The 27,519-nt window shown below is 40.7% G+C and overlaps 1 protein-coding gene across 1 annotated transcript; it reads left to right on the top strand.

The window, feature by feature from the left end:
• The first annotated feature begins 4,603 nt into the window (after window positions 1-4,603).
• On the top strand, window positions 4,604-27,519 carry bmp5 (bone morphogenetic protein 5). The gene is made up of 7 exons (XM_061227952.1): window positions 4,604-5,605; window positions 11,158-11,350; window positions 17,455-17,603; window positions 21,949-22,146; window positions 24,280-24,356; window positions 24,792-24,902; window positions 25,847-27,519. Exons 1-7 carry the CDS (start codon window positions 5,116-5,118, stop codon window positions 25,994-25,996), a joined length of 1,368 nt encoding a protein of 455 aa, XP_061083936.1. The 5' UTR covers window positions 4,604-5,115; the 3' UTR covers window positions 25,997-27,519.

Here is a 27,519-nt window from a genome sequence, read left to right on the forward strand (position 1 = left end):
TTCCCCCCTGCCCCAGTTACCCTCTCCCTACCTCTCCCTCTCAACCTCCCTGTTCTTGCTCTTCCCTCTGGCAGCAGAAGAAAACTACAATAATTACATGGATGGTGCAGTGGGTAGCACAGGTCCTGGGTTCAAATCCCTGTCGGCCGGGGCATCTCTGTGTGGAGTTTGCATGTTCTCCCTGTGTTTGCGTGGGTTTCCTCCAGGTACTCCAGTTTCCTCCCACAGTCCAAAGACATGCAGGTTAGGCTGATTGGAGAGTCTAAATTGCCGTGGGTATGAGCATGTGAATGAATGGTGAGTGTGCCCTGCGATGGACTGGCGACCTGTCCAGGGTGTATTCCTGCCTTTTGCCCAATGTATGCTGGGGTAGGCTCCAGCCCCCCTGCGACCCTGTTCAGGATAACCGGGTTAAGATAATGGATGGATGGATGGATATATATGTTCACTCAGACCAGTGATTTCTTGGAAGTCCTTCAAAGTCCTCGAATTAAAATTATTTATTTTTTTTGTACAACATCAACATTTTTTGGCAAAGTCTCAACAACTGTTTTTGCCAGTTCATATCGGTCTCCGCAATTTTAAGGTTTGTTTACACAGGCGTAACTGAAAATATTTTTTTAAATCGGTTGTCACTTCAATGTTTCTCCACATTTGCATATTTTTGGATTTAAAAACTACTGGTTCCTTGGACCCTTGCTATGATAAGGATACCAAACTTCCTGTGATTTGTCGTCTGGGGATTTCCAAAAGGCATAGAAGGTGAGGTCCCCCCAAACTTGTTTTGCCAACCCACTTCTTACAAAATGTTTTCACAAATAGAACCATGAGTTTGTTCATGCTTTCAAACCGTACATCCTATGGCGATATTGATGGAAAATTTCACCATACTCAAGGTAGTGTCACACCATATGACCCAATAGAATATCTTTGATTATTCCCAAGAGACGATGACCAGATGTGCTGTATGGCCACAGAACCTGCTTTAGAATTACCAGATCGTAGTATAGACTGTATGTAGCATCAGGCATGTGCCACTGCCTGCCATATTGCTCCTGCGGTGTACTTGTCTTAAACAATGACTGGTTCCCGGCAGACCAATAGGATAGCTGGAAATATACACATTGGAGACCATACATTTTCATGTCAGCTAGTGTGAGCTCCCTGGAATTGACAATGTTGCAGTAATTGAGTGAGGTTTTCATATGATTTGGTATTCCAAATGTGGTTAGAAAAATGGAATACATTTTTAAATTTTAAGTTTGAATGGTTCTCTCTTTCCAACAGTGTAATGGCACTGATTGGCAGCCATTACCCAAAGAGGAGGATATCTTCACTGCCCCCATTATCTCTACTGCCCTGGCCTCTTAAACACTGCAGGCAGGTTGCATGCATCTGTTTACAGGGTATGGTTTCTACATTCTTCAAATTTGGTTCTTGGATGAAGTTTGTATTCAATTAGTACCGCCCTAAAGGCATTGTGCAACACAATTTTTTTTTAGTTTTCCAAAAAGCGAGGTCCAAATATAAGATGGCCATTTTCATATGCATGCTTCAGGGTGTGTGGCAGTCAATCATGGTACAAAAGGACCCATTTAATGGGTTAGCAATTATGGGAAAGTAGGGTTTAGGCTATGGCAAGATCCATGAGGACAAGTTAAAGAGGGAAAGTGGGTGGTCTGCTACTGCAACCGTATTAACCTTTTGACCTTGCTTCAAGGTAGGAATTTTTGGGAGAGATGGAGTATAATTTTTATGCTCTGGGTAATGTAAGTGAACAAGGGCTTTAATTGTAACGGGAATCTATGAACTCAGATGCTACCAAGCATCCATTTTTCACTGAATACTGCAAGTTGAGTATTCCTCTGGTGTCCTCTAGTGGTCCAAAATATACATAAGGACTGCAAGAGCTAAAAGGATATGAGGCCGTAATGTAAAAAGAAGGTGGTGCAAGCTTTCATTTTCAGCAGGTAATATTTATTTTTTTTGTAGTTGAAAATGTTGAGCACTATTTGAATTTTGCTTGAGAGTGCCCCCAAGTGGGCAAGTCACCAATTTTTGGTTTGTTTACCATTTTTGGAGGTGTAGCAATTGGTAGCTTAGCTGTCTCCTATACTTTCTGTAAATGTTCATTTTTATTCTTTATCATACAGTATAAATCCCCCAGCCCTCTATCCAAAGTCTTAAATTAAAAAACTGCACAGCCTCTTCAAAATGTTTCTTGAAATCAGTTATTTAATTATATTTTATGAGCCCATAATGCACCACATGATTGACACAACTGTAAAAAGTCTTGAGTCTAGAATCTGTAGTGCAATAGAATAGGAAAAAGTTATTTATACAGTTGATCCTTTATTTTAATCAAAGGTAGAGCTTAAAATCCTGCAAGGCATAATTTGACTTAGGCAAAACATAACATAATGACGATTCAGCCCAGCAATGTTCACCTTTTCCTACCCCTAAAGTGTATCTAATGCTTAGTTCCCCTAAAAGATAGATAGCATGAAAACAGAAATAGTTTATGCATGCACTCAAGTGCTGTAATGATATGAACACTTCCCCTAACAAATTACATATGAATTATTAGGATTCTCATTTTGTGACTAAAATAAATGGTCTAATTTTGAATGTTACTGTACTGTTTTTTACAATTAAGCAAAAGCTCCATCCTCTTCTATGTATACACCTTCAACAGAACTATAGCACTATGTGCTGGAAGTTGAGTCTGTTTGCTTATGATGTACAAGCAAATTCAACACTTAATGTGTGACACAAACAAGATCATTTATGTGATCACTTGTGAGTTTGCATGCATGTTTATAACTCCTGTGCAGTGATATGTTCAGTGTCAAATCAACTCTTAAAGTGTACAGATGATCTCTGTAGGACAGGTGTACATTTTACTGTGTGCCAACAGGATAGGTGTCCCAAAAATGTTTAGATTCCATTTTGTATATTTGACACGAAGAAGAAATTTTGGCGCTGAGGGTGGTGGGAAGTATTCAACCTGCCAAGATGCCATAATAATTACATAACTGCCCTGCATCGTATCAAAAGTTCCTTATCTTCAACTTTTGTAAAGGTGGATGAAACCAACACGTGGCGTTGAATGCAAGCTATACTCTAGATGGCGCTATGGACCCTTCACATCTAAAGTGAACCAGCGTGGTCAAATCATGCTGTAACCTTCGCTCTCGGAACTCAAAATGTGCGTTTCTGAGCCCAACAAACCTGCGCTTTGGGGGTTGTATCCCCACAACGTCGCAGCCCTGACATTGTAATTAGTAGGTAGGCGGAGGGTGTGGCGCAAGAATTCAATTACACTTTGAAGTGGTATTTGCCTGTTCCTTGTACTGACAGGCATTTGGGTGTATTCATTAAAACGCAGCGCTTATTTTCAATCTTCAGTAATCTTATTTAGAACATTTTTGCGTTTTATTTCGCGTTAAACATTTCGCATGCTTATTACACACAACTCACAATGCCAGGTGAAATCAGTAGTACTTGAACCATTTTCTGTAAACCACTGCCGTCCGGATAATTTCATTTTGCGAACATATCAACCCGTGATTTAAGACAGCAAATACAGCCATGTAATTGGTGTATGGCAATGCGTGGGACAAAGGTCTTTATTAACACACAAACAATCAGAAATACTGGTCTCCTAACCAACAAAAATGTAACGGAGTCGGTGAGCATAAACTCGGCTTGTTTTGATGTAATGATGTAATTGCGTCCAACTATGCACGTGCCCTCGGGAAACACAGGTGTCAGTAAGGCATTATTCACAGGTTGCAGCGCACAAAAGGCACACCAATTGCCTTTTTCTCTGGGATTCACATACATTTTATGTTGGCTATTCTTACTGAAAAAACAACAGTAGCAGTAAGAACAAACTCATAAATTCATAATATTCGTAATGAAACAGGTAATATAACCCCTCCAGGTTTATGTATTCGTATATTTATGTTGTTGTTATTGTTATTATTATTATTATTATTATTATTATTATTATTATTATTATTATTACTGTTGGTGGTGGTATTAGCAGTAGTAGTCATAGTAAGCCCCAATAGTTGCAGTATAAACTGCTTATATCATTTAAAATAACATTTTTTATTAAACAATGCCAAATAATTTATTACATTTAAATGAAATTACCCGACATGTATATTTTCTACACGAATATGACCGTATATTTGTATTTCGTTATAGTTTCATTAGCACGCTCTTGTCAAACATATATGTATTATTATTATTATTATTATTATTATTATTATTATTATTATTATTATTTACGGTCACCAATACTCACACATAGTTTAAATGCATAGGCTACTTGAATACATGGAACTTGCAGCCTTCGGTAGAAGTAATTAAATGCTCGTGTAGTTTCTCTTTGACTTGTTAAGGGTCGTTTCAAATTACAAGTATATCCTTTTTCACATCAGAGTTGCGCCATATTCATCTTAATGTCGGTGGAGTTTTGGTGCCGTCACTAGAGGTGGACGCTATACTCCCGGGTTGGGTGGGATGGACTTCTACAAACTACTGTTTTCGACACATTCCTCGGCAATACTTAAAGTTTGCCGTTAAGGTCTGAGCTGCGAATGCAAGATTTTCACAATATAAAATTGTACCTCTTCAATATTTACCTGTGTAAACCTGCCGTATTTGAACGTTGAACTCACAGGCTACCTGTTTCTGTATTTCAACGAAGATATGTGAAGAGGAAACTTTTTTTGCTAGTTTTGCAACACTTCATGAACGGCTTATCTACTCAGCACGGGATGGGATCTCGGCTAAAAGGCAGGAGCTAACTTCGACAAGGTGTAGCATTAAATATGAGAATTTGAGTAACAGGAAGCCTACACTCTTGCATGACTTCGAGGACAAAGGAGGCGCGGCGCTTACTGAAGAGGAACATTTTTATTAGAATACAGGTAGTTGAAATAATCAGACTAAGGTGCATCGCCACAGTGATGTGACTTACTGCAAGTACTGAGGTTAACGCAAGGATAAGACACTTTGGAGAAGTGATTTGTGGGACTTCCACTGGCATGGAAACCTGAAATATTGCTCTACAATTGTAGCCTATAGTTCTAACGTACTGAGATGAGGCCGTTAAAGCTTTTTGGTCCAACTGCATTTGGACTTTTGTGGAGTTGCTGGGGGTTTCTACAATGCGTTCAGTGTGGTTTGGGAGACAACCATGTGCATTCTAGTTTCATTTACAGGAGGTTGCGTAACCATGAACGGAGAGAGATTCAGAGAGAGATCCTTTCTATTTTGGGTTTACCGCACCGTCCCAGGCCATTTTCTCCGGGAAAACAAGCATCATCGGCCCCTCTGTTTATGCTGGACCTATACAATGCCATGTCGACAGAGGAGGAAGACGCGACACTGGAAGGGACCGGGAAAGGGTCCCCAGGAAAGACCCCGGGAAGTTCGCGTAAAGGGTTCTACGGCTCTCCACATGGATACTCCCGCGCGGCTCAGCCGTATCGCTCTGCCCCTCTTACTAGTCAAAGTCCCCCACTGGCTACCTCACACGACACAAACTTTCTCAACGACGCCGACATGGTTATGAGCTTTGTCAACTTGGGTATGTATACATTTGAGAGATGGTTTCAGTGCTCCCTGGATGTCGGCTCTCGTGCGTCTTTCGCTGCTTCTGCGCTGCACTGGACACAGCAGCTATGAACGTTCAGCGTGAATAATTAATAGGCTGGAGCACAAACGTTTTTAAATACAAACCATACAAGGCCATTGTCTCGAAAAAGCAAAACAAAATAATATTTAGTTTTCGTATATTTTATATATTATTAATCGTATAACCTATACCTTGTAGCCTATGCATGCCACTGTATTGATTGGCCCTTTGTAGATTATCAACACGTTTTATTTGTGTGCTTTCATTCCTTATCAAACGTTTCTACGTAGCTAGGCCTACAGCATTCTTTGAAAGCTTCCATTCATTATTTTAAGTTGGGATCCCTGAAGGTGGAATAACAATATAATTGGTTTTTACACGTGTTATTTCTTGTTTCTACGTTTCAAGTCCGGGATATGAATAGGCTACCATTTACAATTTTTTATGTGCACATGAAAGTGAACTAAACAATTGTAATGCTTAATCGGTTAGTCATTGTAGTGTTCAGACTGATTACAAGAACAAATTGAAATTGAAATTAACTTAACCAGGCTTTGACTGGTCACATCATTCATAGCCTTCCATAAAATACTTCACTATGTGGGTAACAGGTGTGCTAGCCGAAAGGGTAAATTCAGCAACAGGCTATTATAGGCTAATTAGAACACATTTCTGAGACAAACCAGTTAGAATATGGGCAGTTTATCTCGCTGCAGAAGGCTGGGGTGATTTATTAAAAAGCCAACTTAATATTTGGTCTTCAGAAACGAAAATCAATTTAGATAATATAAGTCATAGCGTAAAAGCGACCATACTGCAACGTGACTGGGACTTAACACATTTTGCGTAATTAACGTAACGGATTTGCGTTCCCCATTGATTCTCCCGGACTGTTTTAAAAAAGAACCGACTCGGGTCATACCATGCCCGTCTTTCGCTTATTGTTTATTTCAAAACTACAGTCATTACCGTGCTGTTTGCGCTTTCATAGTTTTTTAATTAAAACAATGTTCACCAGTCTTGAGTAATAACCACCCATCACAAAGCTTTTGCTTCAAGCCACCAAACAGGCGGTTTTGGAGGTAAACAAACACCCGCCACTGCAGTAACTAATATAAACTATTTATGGATGTTCATAGGCTAGGCCTTATTATAATATTAGCTTAATATTTGCCTACTAACTACAAATAGCGCGTTATTATTATGATATGAATATGATATTCGTAGTTAGCTTATAACAAATGTCAAATTGTTCTGGTAGCCTGTTTGTTACTTTAAGAATTAAAATGATTGAAATATTCCATATATGGTTAAAATACGAAGTTTGCTTTGGCCTATCATTTTCATAGAAAGCATAATAACTAAGTTTATGGAATCCATTATTTCCAGGTTTACCATTTGAAACCTTTCAGACGAATGAGAAGAATCCAGAAAGTGCGCGTGATGTAAACTGGCATTGGGTCAGTGCCTTATAATTATCTTTTCTTTCGCTTTGACGTTCTCGCACTTCTTAAGGGGGCCTCCCCGTGGAAAAAAGACGCATTCCACTTAACTGTCTGATTATGATCTACAAAGTCTTCTAAGCATTTCTTCGTAGTTATAGTTCAACGTGTACAGAACATGGATGGGCTTCATCCTTATCTGGATAGTGAAACCATAAAAAATATCGCATATGTCATGTGGTCGCAAATAATCAAAAAAAGGAACTGAAATCTCTTGCCTGTTCTTCGATGTGCCTCATTTCTCTCGAGAAAACAATCAAATGTGAAGTTCAGTTTAGAGGTCGTAATGCAAATGACTGCACGTGTGAGCTGTTGTAATAGGCTTTTGAACTGATATTTTGGGGGAAGATAATAAGGATGATTAGTACTATATTGCTCAGTAGCCATGACCTTTCACCCCACTGTTCATACAAACTTATCAGATGACTGTCTGACCTGGGGGATAATTGGGTTTAATTACTTCCTGTTGTTAAAGAGAGGAAAGAGGTTGAGTGAGGTCTGTTTTTCTGAAAGGGATTTTTTTTCACATTAATGGTAGCAGCTTTTGAGGGGCGAATGGGATTAAACACTTCAACATGCTATTTTTTCATTCCATAGCGTGCTCTACTACACAAACACACCTTACAAGTGTGGCCCTGTAGCTGTCATCTCTTAAACTGCATTATTCTCCACTCCAAAGCTGGCTATGACTTCATGCTTTCATGCCTGCGGCAGGTCTAAGAAACCCTGACCGAAGACTGCGCTCTGTGAAAACATACGTTCAGTTTGCCTAACCCACGCTCTCAAGAATGCCCCCAAACAAAACTTACTTCCACAACAGGACAGCGGAGACAGGGCTTTGCTGATAGAAGCCCACTGCTATAGTGTCAGAAGGGTTCTCTCTCCAGCTGCCCTGAGAGCAACCCAGGGGGGTAGAATCACGTCTCATCTCCCATCTGTTTCCACTTGAGACCGGTGGTACTTCGCTGTGTGCCTTCCACCCAAGGAGCTCTCCCTCTCCAATTTTGAGTCGTTGAGCGGCCCATGTATTTGTCACTGACTGTAAACTACATTCCAACATTGTGCCGGTTGGTTCTCTCCGCCATACTTAGCAATGCATCTATTGCCACTGTTGTAAATATTGAGGTTTCTGAGGAATATTTCTGGTTTTCATAGAATGGGTTCAGGAGAATTACTGTAATTTTAGTGTCATGTCAAGGAGACAGGTTGGTTAAGGCTGTTTTTTTTTAAGAGCTCACTGTTTGGCCGAGGCAGACTGACACGCTGTTGGTTTTGTTTGGAGAACTCCCCCACATGTATACCCGTGTTTGTGTTCTGTTTGTGTCACAGAGGTCAGGGCAGACGCTCGGAGACAGATGTCTGAAAAGTCGTTTTATCATCCGTGAGCTCCAGAATGAGAAACACTGCAGTTCGGCTCCCCAGCATGTTTATTCTGTTTTCCCAGCGGAATGTGTAAAAGCAACGGCACCAGCAGGAGCTATGCAACTACCCGGGAACACTGTGCTTAAAATTCCAATAATACCCTCCGTTCCATTAAGCAATATATATAGCACTTAAAGTTGTACACAACCAATTTCAAATTTGAATATTAGGGAATGACTGAAATATCAAGTAGTGTATTGCATTTAAAATACATTTTGTCAAAATAGAATGCATTTGAAAATCCACTGATTTAGTTTATTCAATATGCATCTTACCAGAAAAAGTCAAAAACAAATTTGCCTTTTTTCACGTTATTTAGTTTTGGACATCAAGTACTGGTGCTAGAATACGTTTATTTGATTTAATGTAAATTTTTGAAATCCATGTTTTGGGCACTTGGTTGGGAAATCGCTTGGCTGAGGCCTACATGGTGCTACTAAAGAAAACTAGGAACTGTTCTGCCCTTATAGTTAATTTTAGAACAATTCAGCGATGTATGCTCAGTACACTAATTCTGTACTGTATATTCAGATAATGCACATCTTTTAAGTATATATTATGGAAGGGTATTCTGCTTTTACTTTCAACATCGACTATAGATTTAGTAGAATTATAAATCCATATCTATAATCTATCATTTTATTAAATTCAGTCATTCAGTATATATGCCATCCTGTCTTACAGAATATTGTCAGCATTGTTGTAGCATGTCTCATTCCTGCAACCAAGTACCTGATAATTACACACCCTGAGGGAAATGTTTGTAATATTGCTCTTAAAGGCCATTATTAGACATTGCGAAGAAATTGGTGACAGAGTAATTAGGTTTTTTTAGATCATATTTTGAAACCATCACCTGATATGAAAGACAGTATAATAGAATGATATGGCTCTTTAGAAATCTGTATGTCAGTGAATGTGCATATGTTGTACAAGATATCTCATAATAATTGTTATGCATTAAATTGACAGCGAAAGGTTTTTGATATACTTCTTTCATCACAGTATTTTGGTTTGTTATTTGGTGCGATACTATGATATGCTACACAGTAGTTGTTTCCTTGATAACATCATCCTGTAGTGTATGACTGGCTGTACATGAGATGGTAGAATTTAGAAAAATGGAATAAAGATGGCGATTCATATAACATAAATATAATATCAGCATGGCCGTTTTTGGAGTGATTGTATTTTTTTGGGATAACTGAAACTGAATAGGGATTGGTGAAATTGAGGGCTCATTCTAACAGGGTTTCTTGTTGGACAGTAGCAGAGGGGCGAGTGGGGGGCAGGGGGTAATGGCATGCCACCCCTGACCCCTGACCCCAGTGTGTCTTCTCACATCCCCCATTAATCTGCCGCTATCTGTGGGCTGGACGTGTTTGATATCCCCCACCTCTGCTTTCAGTTAACTGCCACCGCAGGCCCGGGACGAGCCCTGGCCGCTCCACTCCCCAGTGACCTCTGACCTCCCCGGTGCTAAGTAACCGCAGGCCCTTGCTGCAGATAAACTATCAGAGGAAAAGTGCGGTATTGTTCCTGTGAGGAACACAAACAGGCCCAAGCTTGCCGCTTTCGCCGCACTTGATATGCTCACTGAGGTGCTATCCGTCTTCTGTCAAACTCCCATCAGCTTGAAAAGGACTTGTTGGGGCCTACAACAATGATGCTTATGCTTATTCTTAAGGCGTGCTGACCGCATCATCCTTAACCTGTGTCCTTGAAAGGGATACGTGCTGAAGAACAGGAGTTGTGGTCCTGAAGTTCACTGCACGCTTTACCAGATGAACTGCACAGTATTCCTAAAGGCTAACTGGCTAACGCCGGCATTTCCACAGTGTGAATGCTAATCCACTGCATGTCTAACATATCTGGCATTCCGCTGTGGAAGGAAACCGATAGCTGTATTTCACACCCAATGCTAGATTACTTTGGCATCTCCCCAGTACTTCCGCTGGGCTTCTGCTGTACTGCGGCAAAGAGACGGATTGTAATGTAGCATGTCAATGCCTCTGTCATAGTAATGGGAGATATTCCACACTGAATGGAAGCAGGGAGCTGGGAGTTTGTTTCCAGAACTAGGTGAAAACGGTTCTGGAAGCCTTGCTGAAGAATTCTTTCTTTTGTTTTTTTTTTCTGTCAAAATGACAGACCCAGAGAAAGTCTTTCATTGAAATAGGCCTGTTTTTCTGAGCTGACAGGCCATCCATCATGAGAGAGAATACTGGAGAAAGAGCAGCTGGCTGAGAATGGCTACCTGAGTTATAAACTGGAAAGGGTTTCTGCTGGTAGTCAGAATATTTGAATTGGGTTTGGAATGCAAAATATTTCAGAAAGTACTTTATTTCCTGAAACCAACTGCTAACACGGTTAACTATTATTTTCAGGACAGAATTTTTGAACATTACTGTCCAACAAGCATTTCATAAACCCAACAGTGAATTTCTGCTTGACCCCAGCCCCCCCCCCCCCCCCCCCCAAAGAAAAAAAACGAATTGTGAAATGAATAAGGACATTTCTTGCCTGACCCCAGAAATAAAAATCTTGTTTCTTTCTCTCCTGGTGTTTTTCTTGACCTAGTGGAGAGAGATAAGGATTTCTCCCCCCAGCGGAGACACTTCAAAGAGTTTCGCTTCGACCTCACTCAGATACCTGATGGAGAGGCCGTCACTGCGGCCGAGTTTCGCATCTATAAGGACCGCAGCCACGCCCGCTACGAGAACATCACCCTGAAAGTCAGCATATACCAGGTCATCAAGGAGCATCAAAACAAGTGAGTACAGGACGCACAGTTTTAAATATATGAAACAACATTTGAGTCCAATGCCCAATGTTTTCTGCAGTTGTGTATCTCCAGGGTGTTCTGTATTTGTTGTTAGGATTTCCTATGAAACCAGCAAGCTTTTTTTAAAAGTTTTGCTGTGAATTATTCATCCATTTTCTTTATGTTCTACCGTGACATCTAACTGACAATATAAGCATTATACAGCTTCTATACTCTCCTGCTGAAATGAAATTCCTGTACCTGGGGGGCTGCGGGTTTCTACTGAGGTATACATGGTTGAAGGCTCCTTGAAAATGGGAAGGACCATTGTTGAGATGATTGCAATTTATCACTCAATGGTTTTATGAGTCTCGGATTCTCCTACAAAAAAAAGAAAAAAGAAAAAGCTCTCATATTCTTTTCAAACTGAGGGGAGCCAAGGGTCTCAAATGTCCTTTGTTTATTGTCGATCAGGCGTACCGAGTCACTGAATATGCGGGGTGTTCCATACATGGAGAATGAGTCTTACACATTCTGAAAGTTGAACACAGCTTAAATGGGAAATGGGTGTAGAGTTCTGGCTGCATTTTGAATACTTAATCTTTGATGAGGCCGGTTTTTGATAACACCGGCGAGAGGTAAGCGTCTGAAAAAGAAAAGAAAGACTGAAAAAAAAAAACGCTCCTCTCCCCTAGTCCACTTGTATCAGTCTTCTTCAACCAAATATATATATTTTTTTTTAAACAACTCTTCAGCACGGCTCTGTTCTGTGAAACACTTTAGGCGGGCAGTTGGGTAGAAAATAAAAGCACATCCTGTTTACATTAGCATGCTTCTGGAACGTTCCCGGGATTCCTACTCTTCTTGTGGTCATTAAACCATTTGTTTCAGGAAGTTTCAAGTGTGTTGTAGAATTTATCATCGCCATCACCACATCCAGGATAGTCTGAAACTACATGCAAATATTTCCCATATCATATTTATAAATCATGGACAAGCTGTTAAAACAATATGTGACCACTGGTATGTGATATTAACCCAGTGTATTATTATTCAGTTCTTGGAATTTGAACCTTCCCATTTATATCTTACTGGTCTTTTCAGACACTAAATGATTATTTTCCTCATATTTTGTAGAATAAATGTTCTTAAAATAATAAACTACACGCAGTATAAACAGTTGTTTGACCTCCTGTACTGTACAAGTTTGAAGAAAACTCTTCTTGTTTTTCTTGAAACACTGTACGGAACTGGTTGCCACAAGTGAGGCTCACGCACAGCTCGATCCAAACATCGAGAGGAGCGGCACGTTTTAACACTTTCACTTCCAGAGCACCCATCTTTCCCAAATAGAGCTCTGATAATCAGCTTCTAATAGCACAATTTCTAAAGAATTTGTCTCAATACACACTATGTAACCAAACACCTTGATTTTACACCTTAAAAAGTGAGAAATTAATAGATTTTTAATGAAAATATGAACACTTTAAGACTTTTTAAGGTGGGGAATTTGTCCTTTTTTTTTCAAGAAATTAAATTCATATTAAAGGTACAATAGGTAAGATTTCTGTGTTAAAACATTGTTACAAGACCTTTGTAAATCCCTTCCTATCATTGAAAAAGGCTCACTGACATGTTGACTCACCCTGTGCCTGTGTTTATAGTCCTTAAATTCTGGTTTCAATATGTTCAGTTGATGGGCCGACACTCTGTACCAAAATATTGTACAGCTGTACAATAATTAAAAATTAGTTCAAATTGCCACAGCCAATGGTGTGGGGGGGGTTTCAACTTCAGTGTGTTCAGAGAAGGGGGAGGAATAAACGGTTTTCTGGTTTGAGGGTGTTGAGGACAATCCATGTGTGATCATGCCAAGGAAAACCTCCCTCTCTGACATTTTGGTGTCTTACATGTGCACAAGGGCCGATCCGTTTCAGGATTTTGTGCCAACTTCTGGTCTTAAGATATAATTGTCAATTAAATAATTATCTGACATGTGTATGAGTACTGGCTACAGCTGCAGACTGCAAGTGTATCCTAATGATTATACTGTGCTCAAGTACAGGCTTGAACCAGGGTCATTTATAGAGCTGTCAGCCAATTAAAAACAAGGCAATTGGTTCGAACAAAAACCAGTACGCGGATCAGCCCTCAAATGTTATAGATTCATCCAGTCAGGCTGACTTTTTCCATGGCAGATTTTGTTGCTTTTTTGGCTGGTTCCTGTCAACCTAGACATCACACAATGAACCACTGTGGCTGGGCTCAATGGTTTGAACACATTTGATATATATTACTTTGAAAAATATATGCATGAGGTTTTTCCATGGCAGATTTGTTTTTAATCATCGTTGAAAATCAATAATAGAAGTGATTCTATTCTCTAAACTCTCAAAATTATTTGTTAAAACTGAAATATTTTGTATTTAGTGGTAAAACATTGAGCGTTGTTTTGAATTAATTTAGGACTATGTAACAGGGCAAGAGTTACATCAGCAAGAAATGGGTGGAAATTGACTCCTCTAAGAACAGAATATTTGTAAAATACAGTAAATTTGTTCAGAGCATTTGAATCCTCATCAAATGTATGACTATGTCTGTCTGCATGGATGTAATCTTTATCCCCTCGTTCAGTAAGATAAGAGCTTTATGTCCATCATTGTTTTCTTAACCACAAGTCCCCCAGGGCTGGGAGGTAGGTGCTGGAGTCCTTATCTGACCACATACTTCACAAACAATGAAAAATCCCCCCACACAAAGGCATGCTTAGAACCAGGGATAACTGCATTTATTAAAGAAAGAACAGCATGAACCATCATAAAAAGCATATGTACCTCATTAGGTGTAAGCCACCCAACACACACATACACCCATGCATGCGCGCCCGGATACAAACACACACATACATGCAAACATGCACACGAATACACACAATATGCGCACAAATACACACGCACGCACACATACATGCACGCATTATCTCATTTTCTCATTAAAGAGAAAAAGGAGTCTTCATACCATTGCGAACATGCAGTACTGACCGCTGAATTCCAGGTCCAAAATACTCATTTGTTGATGTAAATGGAGCTCGTTTGTTGGCTTAAGCTGAAATAAGAAAAAAAGAAAAGAACATTTCAGATGCCTATTAAACAGTCAATAGCGCAGTATTCCTTATTTAAGCACAAATGTGGAAGTCTCGAGGCTTTTTGAGAAGGTTTCAAGACTCAGGGCTCCGTTTTACTGGCACTAACACAGCACTTCAACAAAGTGGTGCTGTTCATGAACCGGCAGGAGAAAAAAAAGAAAACATTTTAAAAGTTTAACTCAGTGAAATTATTGTGACCTGCTGTGCCTGCCCCTTTCTGTAGAGCGGGATACAGTGTCAGGACTTTCACAAGGATTTTCACAATGGAGGGAGAGGGTTTACGGCATCATGGGGGGTCCAGGCCTTCCTTAATACGCACCCAGAGAGCCGCGGAAGCCCCGGACTGAAAGGGAACGATAGTGTAACTTTTACATGTTACAATGCCGCGCTCAAAGTGGTGAATGGGGCTTAGTGAATGGGGTTTGGTGAATGGGGTTTAGTTTACACATCTTTCTACAGAACGCACAGAGCACAAGGGCCTGGTCTTGGTTATATCAGGTGGACACAGAGGAGATGAATGCAGCATTTTACCTTTAAACCAACTTCTGCCCACTGCCTGTTTCCTTTTATTCTTCCTTACAATAGCCAATCAAGCAATTAATTAGGTGAATAACCCATATAAATCAGTCACGCTTCGAATCAGTTATAATTTTTAGTGTTATAATTCAGTGTTATCTTGTTGTAGCATTGTTTCTCCTACGCCTACACATGCTGTACCTCACAGAATGTGCAACGTGTATTCATTAGAATGGTTAACTTGTGGATGCAAAAAAGAAAAAAAAGGATTTTTGTCTTATATTGAGACTTAAAATTATGGAAAAAGAAGACTTCACTTGTCAAGCAAATCTAATTTCAAGATTTCCCAATGTAATAAGAAAATGTATCTTGTCAAGCAAACATTAACTTAAAAGAAGCGCATATTTCCTAACACTAAAGATAAAACATTTTTTCATCTCAAGTCTTATTACGAGAAATATTCTTGTTAAGACGGTCACTGTGCACGCTCCTACAGTGCGTATTGAGAACGCAAAGATTTATTCGCCTGCACAGCTTCTGCAGTTTAAATGCGGGTGAATTCACGAGCCCACCTGCGTCCGTTAACGATGTTCCCGAAACCCCTGACATAGCTGAACACACAGGGGCGTACTTAACCGGGGCCCCACACTCGTGCGCCGAGTTCGTGCGCGGATGACCGCCGTGGAAACACTGCCTCCCACCAACCCCCAATAAACTCTTCGGTTGGAGGCTCCCTGCCGAGCGCTGACTGCACTAGCCCGTAAAGCTCCATCTCAGGCCTCCAGTAAAATCACTCAGGCCCGGCCAAGATGCTGGCGGCCAAAACATCACCGCCTCGGCAACGTATGGAGTCAGTGTATCGTAGCCTGAAAAATCACGATCGATCCGCGGAAACGATCGCTAATAGTTGTTAAGCTTCTCCCAGAAAAACAATTAACCTTTTTGATCAACCCCATCCTGTACAGTGACATGAAAGAGGGCAGGGCTATTTTTCTTACCAGCTCACATGTTATAGCACTTAGCTGGAAAAAACACAAATAAGGGCCAAGCAAGAGAGCCCGATAGATAGAAAGCCAGTTTGAAAATGACCCATTTGGAAACATTTTGCAAATTATGTAGAGTGCAACAGGGTGACTGAAAAAGATCGGCACCACATGTAGGGTGTACTGGCTACCGCCTCATACACCCATAGTGCGACCAATCTGATAAATTGAGGCATGGCCTCAGACCTGGCTGAAGGCAACAGCAGTGGTGATTTTTGCCTGCTGAAGGTGAAGCAGGGGATTTCTCAGTCCCTGTCTGAAACATCAGACTCAGGAAGCAGTGCAGTGAGGAATCTGCAAGAGAATCAGAGACCTTGACAGTGGGCAGTACATCCTTTCCAAAGGCCGGGATCTAAAACGCAAATCCCGCTGGGCTGCAGCGTCTGCTGGATTTCAGCATGTTCCCTCTTTGAAAAGCAGTAAAATAAACTTCTTCTTCGTTTTTTTAGTATTGCGGTGTTGTTGTCAAGGGTAAAGGTAATGGCGTTTGTGCTTGCGTGTTGGATTTGGACCGAGAAGATACTGTAAGACTTGTTTTGTTGCGTATACATATTGTCGCTGTATAGATTACTGTATGCTTCAATAACCGCTGGAAAATAAATACAATAGCGTTATCTGGAAATACGATCCTGCTGTTGATCCGTTTGGGGCAGACGCGTATTCCGTCTGTCCCTTGATTTCTTACACTTGTGAAAACAGTCGTTAAGCCAGCCAGTGAGGCAGCATTCTCTCTACCGACATGGGAACGCGCATTTCAGGACGTGACACTTGGGGACAAATGACAACAAACGAAAGGTAGTGAGACGCTTGCTCTGAGCCACATTTTTTTGGCATGGATCCGAAGGCTGTGGTGTTGGAGAACGGCATCCATTAGCCGGCGGTGCCTTGTTTATGCAGTTGCTTCCGAGGCGGTGGGTTGAGTAGGCCTCCCGAAATTTCATATTGTTTCCATGTTGGAGTCACCGAGGGGAAGCATGTGCCCTCTCCTTGTGTGGCCAAACTAAGGGTTTAAACCACAATCCAAGTGGATTAACGGGAAGTACTTGATTGTGAATTGTTCTTGAGTTTACAATGTGTACAGCAGGGCTAGGTGGGGGGAGGTTGGGGGGGGGGAGGCACGTTAATCACAACGTCTTTACGCTTAATGTAGTTTCCCTCCAAATGTCTCCCGTCTTCTTCTCTCGTACTCTATTGTGTGTGACAAGCCCAATTTTAGCCAATCATGGCAGCAGTTCATTATTCAAAGTGCAGTGAGCTGCTAAAACCGTTTTTCCTGTAGAATGTCCCGTGCTAACGCTAAACGCTAGTGCGTGCTATGCAGCCCACCTGCTATGGAAGCCCAGCCTGGGGGGGGGTGGGAAACATTTGAACTGCTGGAAGGTGAGGCTTGCTTCTCTTTACTTCCGCAGGGACGCTGAGACGTTCTTGTTGGACTCGAAAAAACTGAGGGCATCTGATGGAGGCTGGCTGGTATTTGACATCACAGCCACCAGTAACCATTGGGTGCTGAACCCTCAGCAGAACATGGGCCTACAGCTCTCCGTGGAGACCATGGACGGTAAGATACTCGCCTACTTAACTGAAGCTTCTGACCCATCTCGACCTGACTGTATGCATTGCACTGCTGCCACACAATTGGCTGATTAAATAATCGCATGAATAAGTAGGTGTAATAAAGTTCCTAATAAAGTGCTCGGTGAGTGTACCTCACTCAAGTATGCAACAGCCCAACTACTGCATCCCTCTTGGGAATTAAACTGATAACCTTATAGTTCTGAACCATGCTGCTAAATCACTATGCCACACTGCCAGGCAGACAGCTGCTGCAATGCTTAGACAGAGGGATACTGAGATTGATTGAGGTCAAGGGTTGGGCGGCCATGTCATGAAACCACCCACCCCTTCCTCTCTCTCTCTCTCTCTGTTAATTATTTTCGTGGGTCATTTTGTTTTTACTGTTGCTGGGAGTTTATTGTGAAAACAGGAAAGTGATTCACCGGTAATCTGTGTATCCACAAGGAGCTTCATTAACACAGTATTTATGGTGACCCCGCAGGCCTGGGAGACTTTAAAAGTTCAAGCTTTTAACACGCCATTTAACACCTCTCACTGTTGCTCAGTACAACCAACGCGAGTCTTGAAGTCTTTAACTTTAACTGTAAAAGCTCCCATTTCTGGTATCCGGAGTGAGTACGGATAGCTGCAATCACCACAAGCTTAGGTAGGGCACCCTAACCTAGACAGTGCAGGTTCAAGCTTGTACTGCATCATTAGCCTATGACTGTTAGTTTGCACGTTTATGTCGGCAAGGTTACTGCTGCAGTAGCGCCTCCAATCGAAATGCCAGGCCGCCACAGGCAAGCAATCTGTGTTACTGAGAGGAAGAACTTGTCTGATAACCCTGTGCTGACCCTCTTCTCGGGCAGCTTGTGCTTCGGCTGCAGTTCAGTTTAATCCAGTGAAATTTTAGTTCTGTAGCGCTTTATACAGAGGTGCTATCACAAAGATGTTTTATAAGAAAATGGGAAATGAAGAACTTTGCTGCATTTACATTAGAAGGCTACTGTGGATCACTACAAAGAAATGTTTTTTTTTATGCTTGGAAAAATGACCATGAGTTTCCACACTTCTGTATGTTAAAAGCATCTCTACCACAGGTAGAGTCTAGGAAGAGGTGTTTTGATTTGTCTGGTTATTTCTAACATGAATTTTCTCTATTTCTAAACTTGCATAGCTAAATTCACACTGATAGAAACTACTAGCCTACTCAATCAACATTTCTCCTTCGATTTTCATTCATGATTAAAGTGCACGCAGTTTGGCAAGATCGCTTCAGCGATTGCCCCTCTCGCCACACGGTGTTTCTGAAACAAAAAATAACACTTTTCAAGTCAAAGCTAAGAACAAATGTTGATTGAATGCAGCCCACAGTATTTTATATGAGGGGGTGAGGTGTTCAGTGGAAGAGTTGTAGTGTGGGTCTCTATTGGCCTTTGTGCTAAGTGTGGACCCGTTTCACCTCTCTGTGTTCCTGTGAACCGGTATTTGCTTTTCTTGTGAGGAAGTGTAAAAGAACGCCACACTACAGTCCACTGGCCCTTAAAAGTTAAATAAACCTTTCCACACAAGGTTGGAAATATCTGGTTCTATTTTCTTTAAGTTAAGGAGTCTCTGGGGAGATTCTTTAAAACCCGAAAAAAAAAAAAGAAAATACAATGTTTTGTGTCAGAAATTGCTGGAGAAATAATCTGTGTTTTAAAAGATATAATTAAAATACCATGTATTTCCACAAAGAAACCTTCACTTGTGCCAAGGAATCTCAAGGCTATATTGCTATAATACTTAAAATCAACTTTTTCATATAATTGCGTGTTGTAGTAATTAGGGAATTAGATCAGTGTGGCTTCTGATTTCACTATGAAAATGTTAACACAATCCTGGGTGACAGAACAGGCTCCACATCTGCACATGCATGTTAAACGTGTGCAAAAGACCACAGCTGAATAAACATGCATTAAACATGTTTGGATATAGAAATGGGCCACTCTTACTCACGCATTTGGGCTGATGTTTCTCCCAGTGAAGTCCTGGTATAGGAGGGGGAATCTGATTTGATTTGCTAAGCAGTAGAAGGGGAAACAAGCCTCAGTCATTCTGTCTGGTCCAGTTTTCACTCGCTGTTTTTGGGGAAGTAAAATCTGATAAAAGCGCAGTTTAGCCAGTCATTTATTTAACACACAGTTTGTAGCCGCTACAACAGTTTAAAGGTTCTTGCAGAATAAAAAGCTCCCAATTGGTGGCGTCTAACCCCTGGATTCAGTCAATATTTTGTTTAAACTTAACATCAGGACTTTAATAATTTATTCAGATGTTTGCAGAACTTGCCAAAATATGTCCTGAAGAATTCAAGTAATGATTTTCAGTTTCATTCAATTCAATAAACAGGCAGTTATCTTGGCCACTCAGCTACTGTTTACAGACTGTTAAATGTGTGAGGAGGTCACTGGATGCTAGTGTTTAAAGGTCACTGGATGCTGGTGTTTAAATGTTGAATGTTAAATGTTAAATGATATTCAGTCACATCCATTAAAATTGTAATTGCATGCCAATAATATCATTGTACTATTATGCATATCATGTAACTGTATAGTCTCAGTTTGTCCATTTACAGTGGACTCCACCCTTGAAAATAATAACCAAAAAGGTTTGTATGAAATAAACAAATTAGGTAATAAGCAGCAGAAGTGGGAAATTCATGTTATGTCATGTTATACTAACACAGTTGGACAGGGAAATAATCATGAATTTGTATGATCACTAATCTCATAAAGATGAATCATTAGTTTTATTTTTGTGAATGGAGGGTGTACAAGGTACTAAAACATTATTATTGCTAGTTGAAAAAATATATTTTTGGGTTTTTAGAGTCCAGTGTAGGTAGCAAACCTATGCAGAGTATCAGAATTGCTGTAGTATTTCAACACTGCATAAAACAGCTGTCACTTCTGGCTGTACGGCATAGAAATTTCGCTTTGTGTGGTAAAACGAGAAAAACATTTGGGAACATTTGGCCATTTTATCAGTTGCAATGATTCAACTATAAAGCAAGGAAAACTTGTATTTTTTAAAGCTAAAGACACTGATGAACTACTTGGGTGCAGGATAATATATGCATCTGGGGCATTGCTTAATGGCATGTGACCATAAAACATCTGCATGCATTCGGAAGCATTTTGCCTCGTTTGAACGGGTCTGTTGCTCAAATGGAAAGGCCTGCCCTGCCATCAGTCTATACAAAATGTGTGACATGTCCCCTACAATCACCAGTACATCCTTCATTAAAATTCAATATTTTATTCAGAAAAACTTTTTTAGAAAAAAAAGAAAAAAGAAAGCTTGGCTCTACTGCAGTAGAGTAGTCTGGCCAGACCTGTGGTAGGGTAGCTTTATAATTTGTGTTTAAAGTGTCTTAAAAGAACCTAAAAAGCAAATTTTAGGCAAAAAGAAACGTTAAATATTTTGCCTGGAACATCACAGGCACAGATTAAAAATACATGGTAGAAAAATGTGACTTAATACCAATGAAATAAAGTCTCGCTCTGATTGTTTTTGTTAAGTCTCTTTGGCTTATTAGAAATGTAGTTGGCAGGTGTAGGACAGCAGAAAAGTTGGCTATTTTAACAATACAGCAAAAAAATGCACAAAACAGCATACATTCCTAGAAATAATTCAAAGCAACAGATGATAAAGAATTCCTGTTAAACGTGGCTGAACAATAAGGCATTTACTGCAGCTTCAGGGACCGAAATAAAACCTGCAATGTTCTACAGTCTAGTGTGTATTTAAAATGTGTGGCCTTGTGTGCATTGTGTCAAACTATCTTCATTTGAAAGTCCCCTATAATAACATCCCTGTGCTTGATAGACTTTTGACAGTTGTACTCATCAGCCATAAATCTCCACATGTGAATGGTAAATATAGCGTTTATATAGCGCCTTTATCCAAAGGACTGTACAATTGATGCTTCTTATTCACCCATTCATACACAAACTCACACACCAACAGCGATTGGCTGCCATGCAAGGCACCGACCAGCTCGTCAGGAGCATTTGAGAGTTTGGTGTCTTGCTCAGGGACACTTCGACACACCCAGAGCAGGATCGAACGGGCAACCCTCTAAGTGGCAGACAACTGCTCTTACCGCCATGTGTGGATGATAAAGTTTTTCTAATCTAATCTAAAATATGTCATTTCTAAAATGTGAAAATATAAACAAAACTTTCTTCAAAGGGAAATTATGTTCTGTTTTACGGAGGGCCCCTGGATTCGGGGGCCCCTGTGCAGAACATGGAGGGGCCGGGCCGCGGCGCGCTCTCACGTGCTCACCAGCTGTCCCCTCACAGGGCGCAGCATCAACATGAAGTCGGCGGGCATCGTGGGCAGGAACGGCCCGCAGGCCAAGCAGCCCTTCCTGGTGGCCTTCTTCAAGGCCAGCGAGGTCCTGCTGCGCTCGGTCCGAGCCGCCGGGGGCAAGCGCAAGAACCAGAACCGCAACAAGTCCGGAGGGCAGCAGGACACCTCGCGTGTCCAAAAAGGAGGAGGTGGGCCAGTCGACCTGGGGCTTGTTCCGCCGAGCGCATTTACTGAGTTAGCTGGGTAACTGCACTGAGTATAATCCCATCCAAATCCGGAACATGGACTGAAGTGAAAATAACTGCTCCGGGTTTTACTCTGCTGATTTGTCGAAGCTTTTCTACAGTAAACTGCTCTTATGGATAATGAGAAATGTGACACCCCAATTGTCTGGTCTAAATATGCTCGGCCATTATTACGCATAGTTCTTTTTTTATGTTTTATTGGACATAGCAAAAGCCCACAGCCCATTAGCCTACAATAGGATTGATCATGTGATGAAAACACAGTTTACGCATTAATATTTCATCAGTTGAGGAGCCATGGCAAAACATCTAAGTACAGGATGTTTTGCCTGTTCGGCCAGCTTGCCGTTGTCCTTAATTGGTTTATGTCCCGGCCCTGCCCCACCCCTCACTCCTAAAATCCAAACATGTATGATGTCATCAGTGGCTTTAATCAGTGCCCTCTGTCTGAGGAGTTTTATTTTAGAGTAACTCATTCCCACCCAGCTCTGGACTTCATGACTGCATGTTCCTCTCCCTTCTTCCTCCTTTCCTCATCCCACGCTCTCCTAACCCCCATCCATACTTACATTCTTCCATCATCACTTGTTTTTCTCCTCCTTTCACGTATGCCTCTGGCTCCTCTTCCTCTGGCTCTACAGTGACTCTGCTGTCATGTGTGTATAAGCATGTCTTTCACAAACAATACTCTGTAAGAGGATCACAGAACTAGTTTGTCCACCCAGCTTATGAGGTAATGGCATTTCCAGAATGCAGTGCAATCCAAAATTGTTGTTGCTTAACCACTAGAAAAGTAGAGGCATACCTGTAAACTTTAGACAAAGCTCAACATTGAGTGTGCTAGTTTAACTGTTGTCAGTATGTCTGTTATAGACACCAGCCCTTAGCTGGCGTTTCCACATATACACACACGATGGCCTACACTCTTCCACCACGGCTGAAGATGTCACAGACACATTAACCGGGAACCTCACAATCACCTGCCACCATCTCAGCCATTCTTTTAGCTGTGGTATTAAGGTGCATGTCACTGTTAACCCTGGCTGCCGAAGTTTAAGAGAGGTTCCAGAGGACACATCTAAAATGGGGGGATCGTGAGTCATCGCGGGTGTGCGCGCAAACTCAGGAAGAAGTGCTGCCGTTTCCTTTTAACGGTTATTAAATATTTCATGCAGAAATGCAGGGGGTGTAGATTTCCTTTTGTTTGCAGTCATTATGATACCGTGTAAAGCCAAGGTCATCATCACAATTTGTTGTAAAGCAGCAAGCAGTATTCCTTTAGCCCCTGTTTAATTAGAGCAAAGCCTTTTAGTGCCGATAGGTCAATCTCGTGTCACCGAGAGGTTGGCGAGGAAGTAGAGTTCGGGCGAACAGTACACCTTCACAAAATGCAAATGCATGTTTCTAGCCAGACTATTTTCAGCTCCCAGTACCACTACCAGTCAATTACTGAAAGGGGTGCTGAGAAATATGAGCTGAATATAAAATTATTGTGAATATGTTTTACATTTCCGTTAATGGGAATGATTAATGAGATTTCCGATTTCCAATTAATTTCATTTCCGATTTTCGTGTAGCTTTTGTAATGAGAAACATGCTTTGTGTGTATAAACATAGGCAGCCAACTCTGGATTCTGGACAAAATAATAAGCCAAAATGAACATTAAGACAGCCCAAAACAGTTTTGAGTTTGCATAAAACATAGTGCATATAGACTGCTTTTGTAAAATTGAACTATTTTCATGGACAAACTAAAAATATTCATAAGTGATGTATTGCTCACTCATAATGCATCAAGCTAACTTTTCACTGACAAAGCAATTCTGTGTTCATAAAAGTCATAAAAGTGACCATTTGTACATAAGTTTGGCATGTTTGTGCTAGCAGCATATGTTTTCACCTCCAGTGTCATATCTTCACGGTTATTGTACGGCTAGTGAATGTTACCCACCCCCATCTGTGACCCTTGGGGAGTTGTGGGGTGAATGTGTCAGCCGGGTCATGTGTATCAACCCTTGAAAGGGAAATCTGTTTTGGTTTCGATGCATGATTTATGCTTTGTCCTCCTTTTGTCAGACCAAAACACGAGCGAACAAAAGCAAGCCTGCAAGAAACACGAACTCTACGTCAGCTTCCGGGATCTCGGCTGGCAGGTAAGTGGCCATCTGTTTGTCACTTGAACCGAGCGCTCAATACAGCATTCCTCGCTGATCTGCCCTCTCTAGTTTACAATCGAATAGACCTTTCCCCTTCTGCAGTACAATCAGCGGACTACCAGGAGGAGACTAAAGCAGTGGTCTCTAATCCTGGTCCTGGAGAGCTATAGGGTCTGCTGGTTTTTGTTATTACACTGACCTTAATTACGCAATTAAAGCAGTTTATTAGATAGTTAACTCACCCCACCTGGTTCCCTGGGTCTCAATAGGGTGGTAATTTTTAGGTGAAAACAAGAACCAGAAGACTCCCGGACCAGCGTTGGTGACCACTGGACTAAAGTGTCTGAGGTGGCTAGTGGTTACTAAGCTAGCAGGAAGATTTTCGTGGAATTTATTTTTGTATCATTTAATGCTGTGTCTTTCTGTTTGTAGGACTGGATTATTGCGCCAGAAGGCTATGCAGCCTTTTACTGCGATGGAGAATGTTCCTTCCCTCTCAATGCCCATATGAATGCTACCAACCATGCCATCGTGCAGACCTTGGTATGGGACTATCTACTGTGTCTAAACAGTGAACATGAGAAAGTTACTGTATTTTGTCTCACTGACTTCATCTCTGCTCTGGTGTGATAACATGGAGGTGTATGTTAAATTCATCTTCACTTAGCATCTTTAATGGAAATAGTTTTCCTCCATATATCATGTGTTAAAGTGGGTTAGGTTAAGATACTGGTCGAATGCAAGTGGCACGACACATACACTCACTGAGCACTTTATTAGGTAGACCTGTACACCAGCTTGTCAATGCAAATATGCAATCAGCCAATCATGTGGCAGCAACTAAATGCATGCATGCAGACGTGGTCAAGTGGTTCAGCTGTTGTTCAGACCAAATGTCAGAATGGGGAAGAAATGTGATCTAACTGACTTTGACCATGGAATGATTGTTGGTGCCAACAGTCTAAGAGAGTTTGTAGAAAACAAATGGTGTGGAAAACAAAAAACATCCAGTGAGCAGCAGTTCTGTGGGCAAAAGTCTTGTTAATGAGAGAGGTTAGTGGAGAAGGGCCAGACAGGTCAAAGGTGACAGTAACGCAAAAGGACCAGAAGACCATTAAGTCTAATGTATTCCTACTAAAGTTCTTACTGAGTGTAGACTATTGATATTCAAACTTATTTGAAACATTTATGATCTTTGTCTGGGGTTACTGCATGTTCACACAGCAGCAACGTTGTGCCTCCAACACACCTTTCCCCTCTCTGCTGCCCCCAGTGGACACTCTGATATATTACGTCACATATTTGAAAACTAAAGACTACCAAAGACTATTTGTATTCATCAGTATATAGTATTTAATTTAATGTAACATAATTAAAGACTGTGTGGTCAGGCTGTACACTCACAGCTCTTGCGAAGGAACTGTACTAGTTATCCACATAAAACCAGTCAACATAGGTTTGTTGTGCTGTCTTTTTATATCCCACAGGTCCATCTTATGTTCCCAGACAACGTTCCCAAGCCGTGTTGCGCTCCAACCAAACTGAACGCTATATCGGTCCTGTACTTCGACGACAGCTCCAACGTTATCTTGAAGAAGTACAGAAACATGGTGGTGCGGTCCTGCGGCTGCCACTGAGAAGAGTCGCAGCGACGGGAAACATATCAGCGGCATAGATACTTAATCTGAGGTGTGATGTACAGTGTTATGTATATATTAGTTCTTTGTACTTATTTATTTCCCCCTTGGGATAATACTCCTTATTTTCCCCTTCACTTTAAAATGTCATTCAAGTCAGCCATAAAACCAAACTATAATGAAATGATATGTCATTAGAGCATGTAGCCATCTAACGATACGTAGTTACTATATGCACAGATATTGTCATAGCTGCTTAAGTGTGAATGGTCTGAAAGATTAGCAACAAAGAAAAAGGCGGACGTGAAAATTCACAGGCCTCTCACTGACCATTTCTTACCATAATACATGTATTTTTTAATCCTTGTTTTATTTGAGGGCATTGTTTTCATGAACCACTCAAGCAGAGCTTGTGTTTGCTGCTATGTGTTTAGAGGTCAGGATCGGAAGAGAATGGGGATTATTCATGATTTTTGAAACCGAAGCCAAATCCACATTGTCAATGTTTAATAACCGTACCTTTACACAAATGATTCTTATTTCCACTAAACAGGACCATATGTTTATTCAGAGATTACAGTAAAAAGTGAAATCTATTTTAATTGGACTGCCATATTACAGATTCTACTGATTCTAAGGAAAACAATGTTGATGTGAAATTAATGATTTTGGTTCCACCATAGTGTAGGCACAGTACATAACCCACAGCACGTTCTGACACAGAGACTGCTCTGAATCCTTCTTTCAGATGGGAAAGAAAAAAATATCAGCTGAATTTATTTCTTTCCATACTGACCTGGCACCACTTCAGTTGCGTGTAAAGTACAAGGTTAAAAGGGAAGTTTGTATCATAACTGAGCCCCTGTTCATTGCATTTGTGTATTTAAAAAAATATTTCTACTCCATTAGCAATTTGACACTAATAATGTTTACATTAAAGTATAGACTTTAAATGTTCTATATCATTAAAATGTGGGAGAGAAACCTTGCGGTTACTGTATTTATATAGTAGCCTTACCTTAATGGCTATAAAGAATACACATATACTTTTGACATCAAATAAGTAAAGCTGAAAGAGACTTCCTTGGATCAAAATATTTCAAACATGCTGCAGAATATGTTTTTCCAACGTAGTCAATGATCAGATTCAAAAACATAATTTCAAATGTTCTCTTACCCAGCTATAGATCTATGAAGTGTCATACATTTTATTTGTTGTAACAAAAAGTGAAAGTAGTCCAACCTCTTCCAAAGACAGAGGAAGTGCTGTTTTTATTCTGTTGACATTTTCATCAGTACAATCATATTTCACAAAAATAATTCTCTAACCATACCCCATGATTGAGGAAAGAAATATACTTTAGGAAAAATGTATTTTTGTTTAATGCGTGATTAGTATCCATAGATCATTATGCTTTTTCATGAAACGTATTCTGTTACCGAGTAATATATTTTTAAAAAACAAAAGATGTACTGTATAAGGGTGCTGTTTATATGTTATTAAATGTCTTTTTAAAACTGTT

Source organism: Conger conger, chromosome 18, assembly GCF_963514075.1.
Source record: "Conger conger chromosome 18, fConCon1.1, whole genome shotgun sequence".
Lineage (NCBI taxonomy): Eukaryota > Metazoa > Chordata > Actinopteri > Anguilliformes > Congridae > Conger > Conger conger.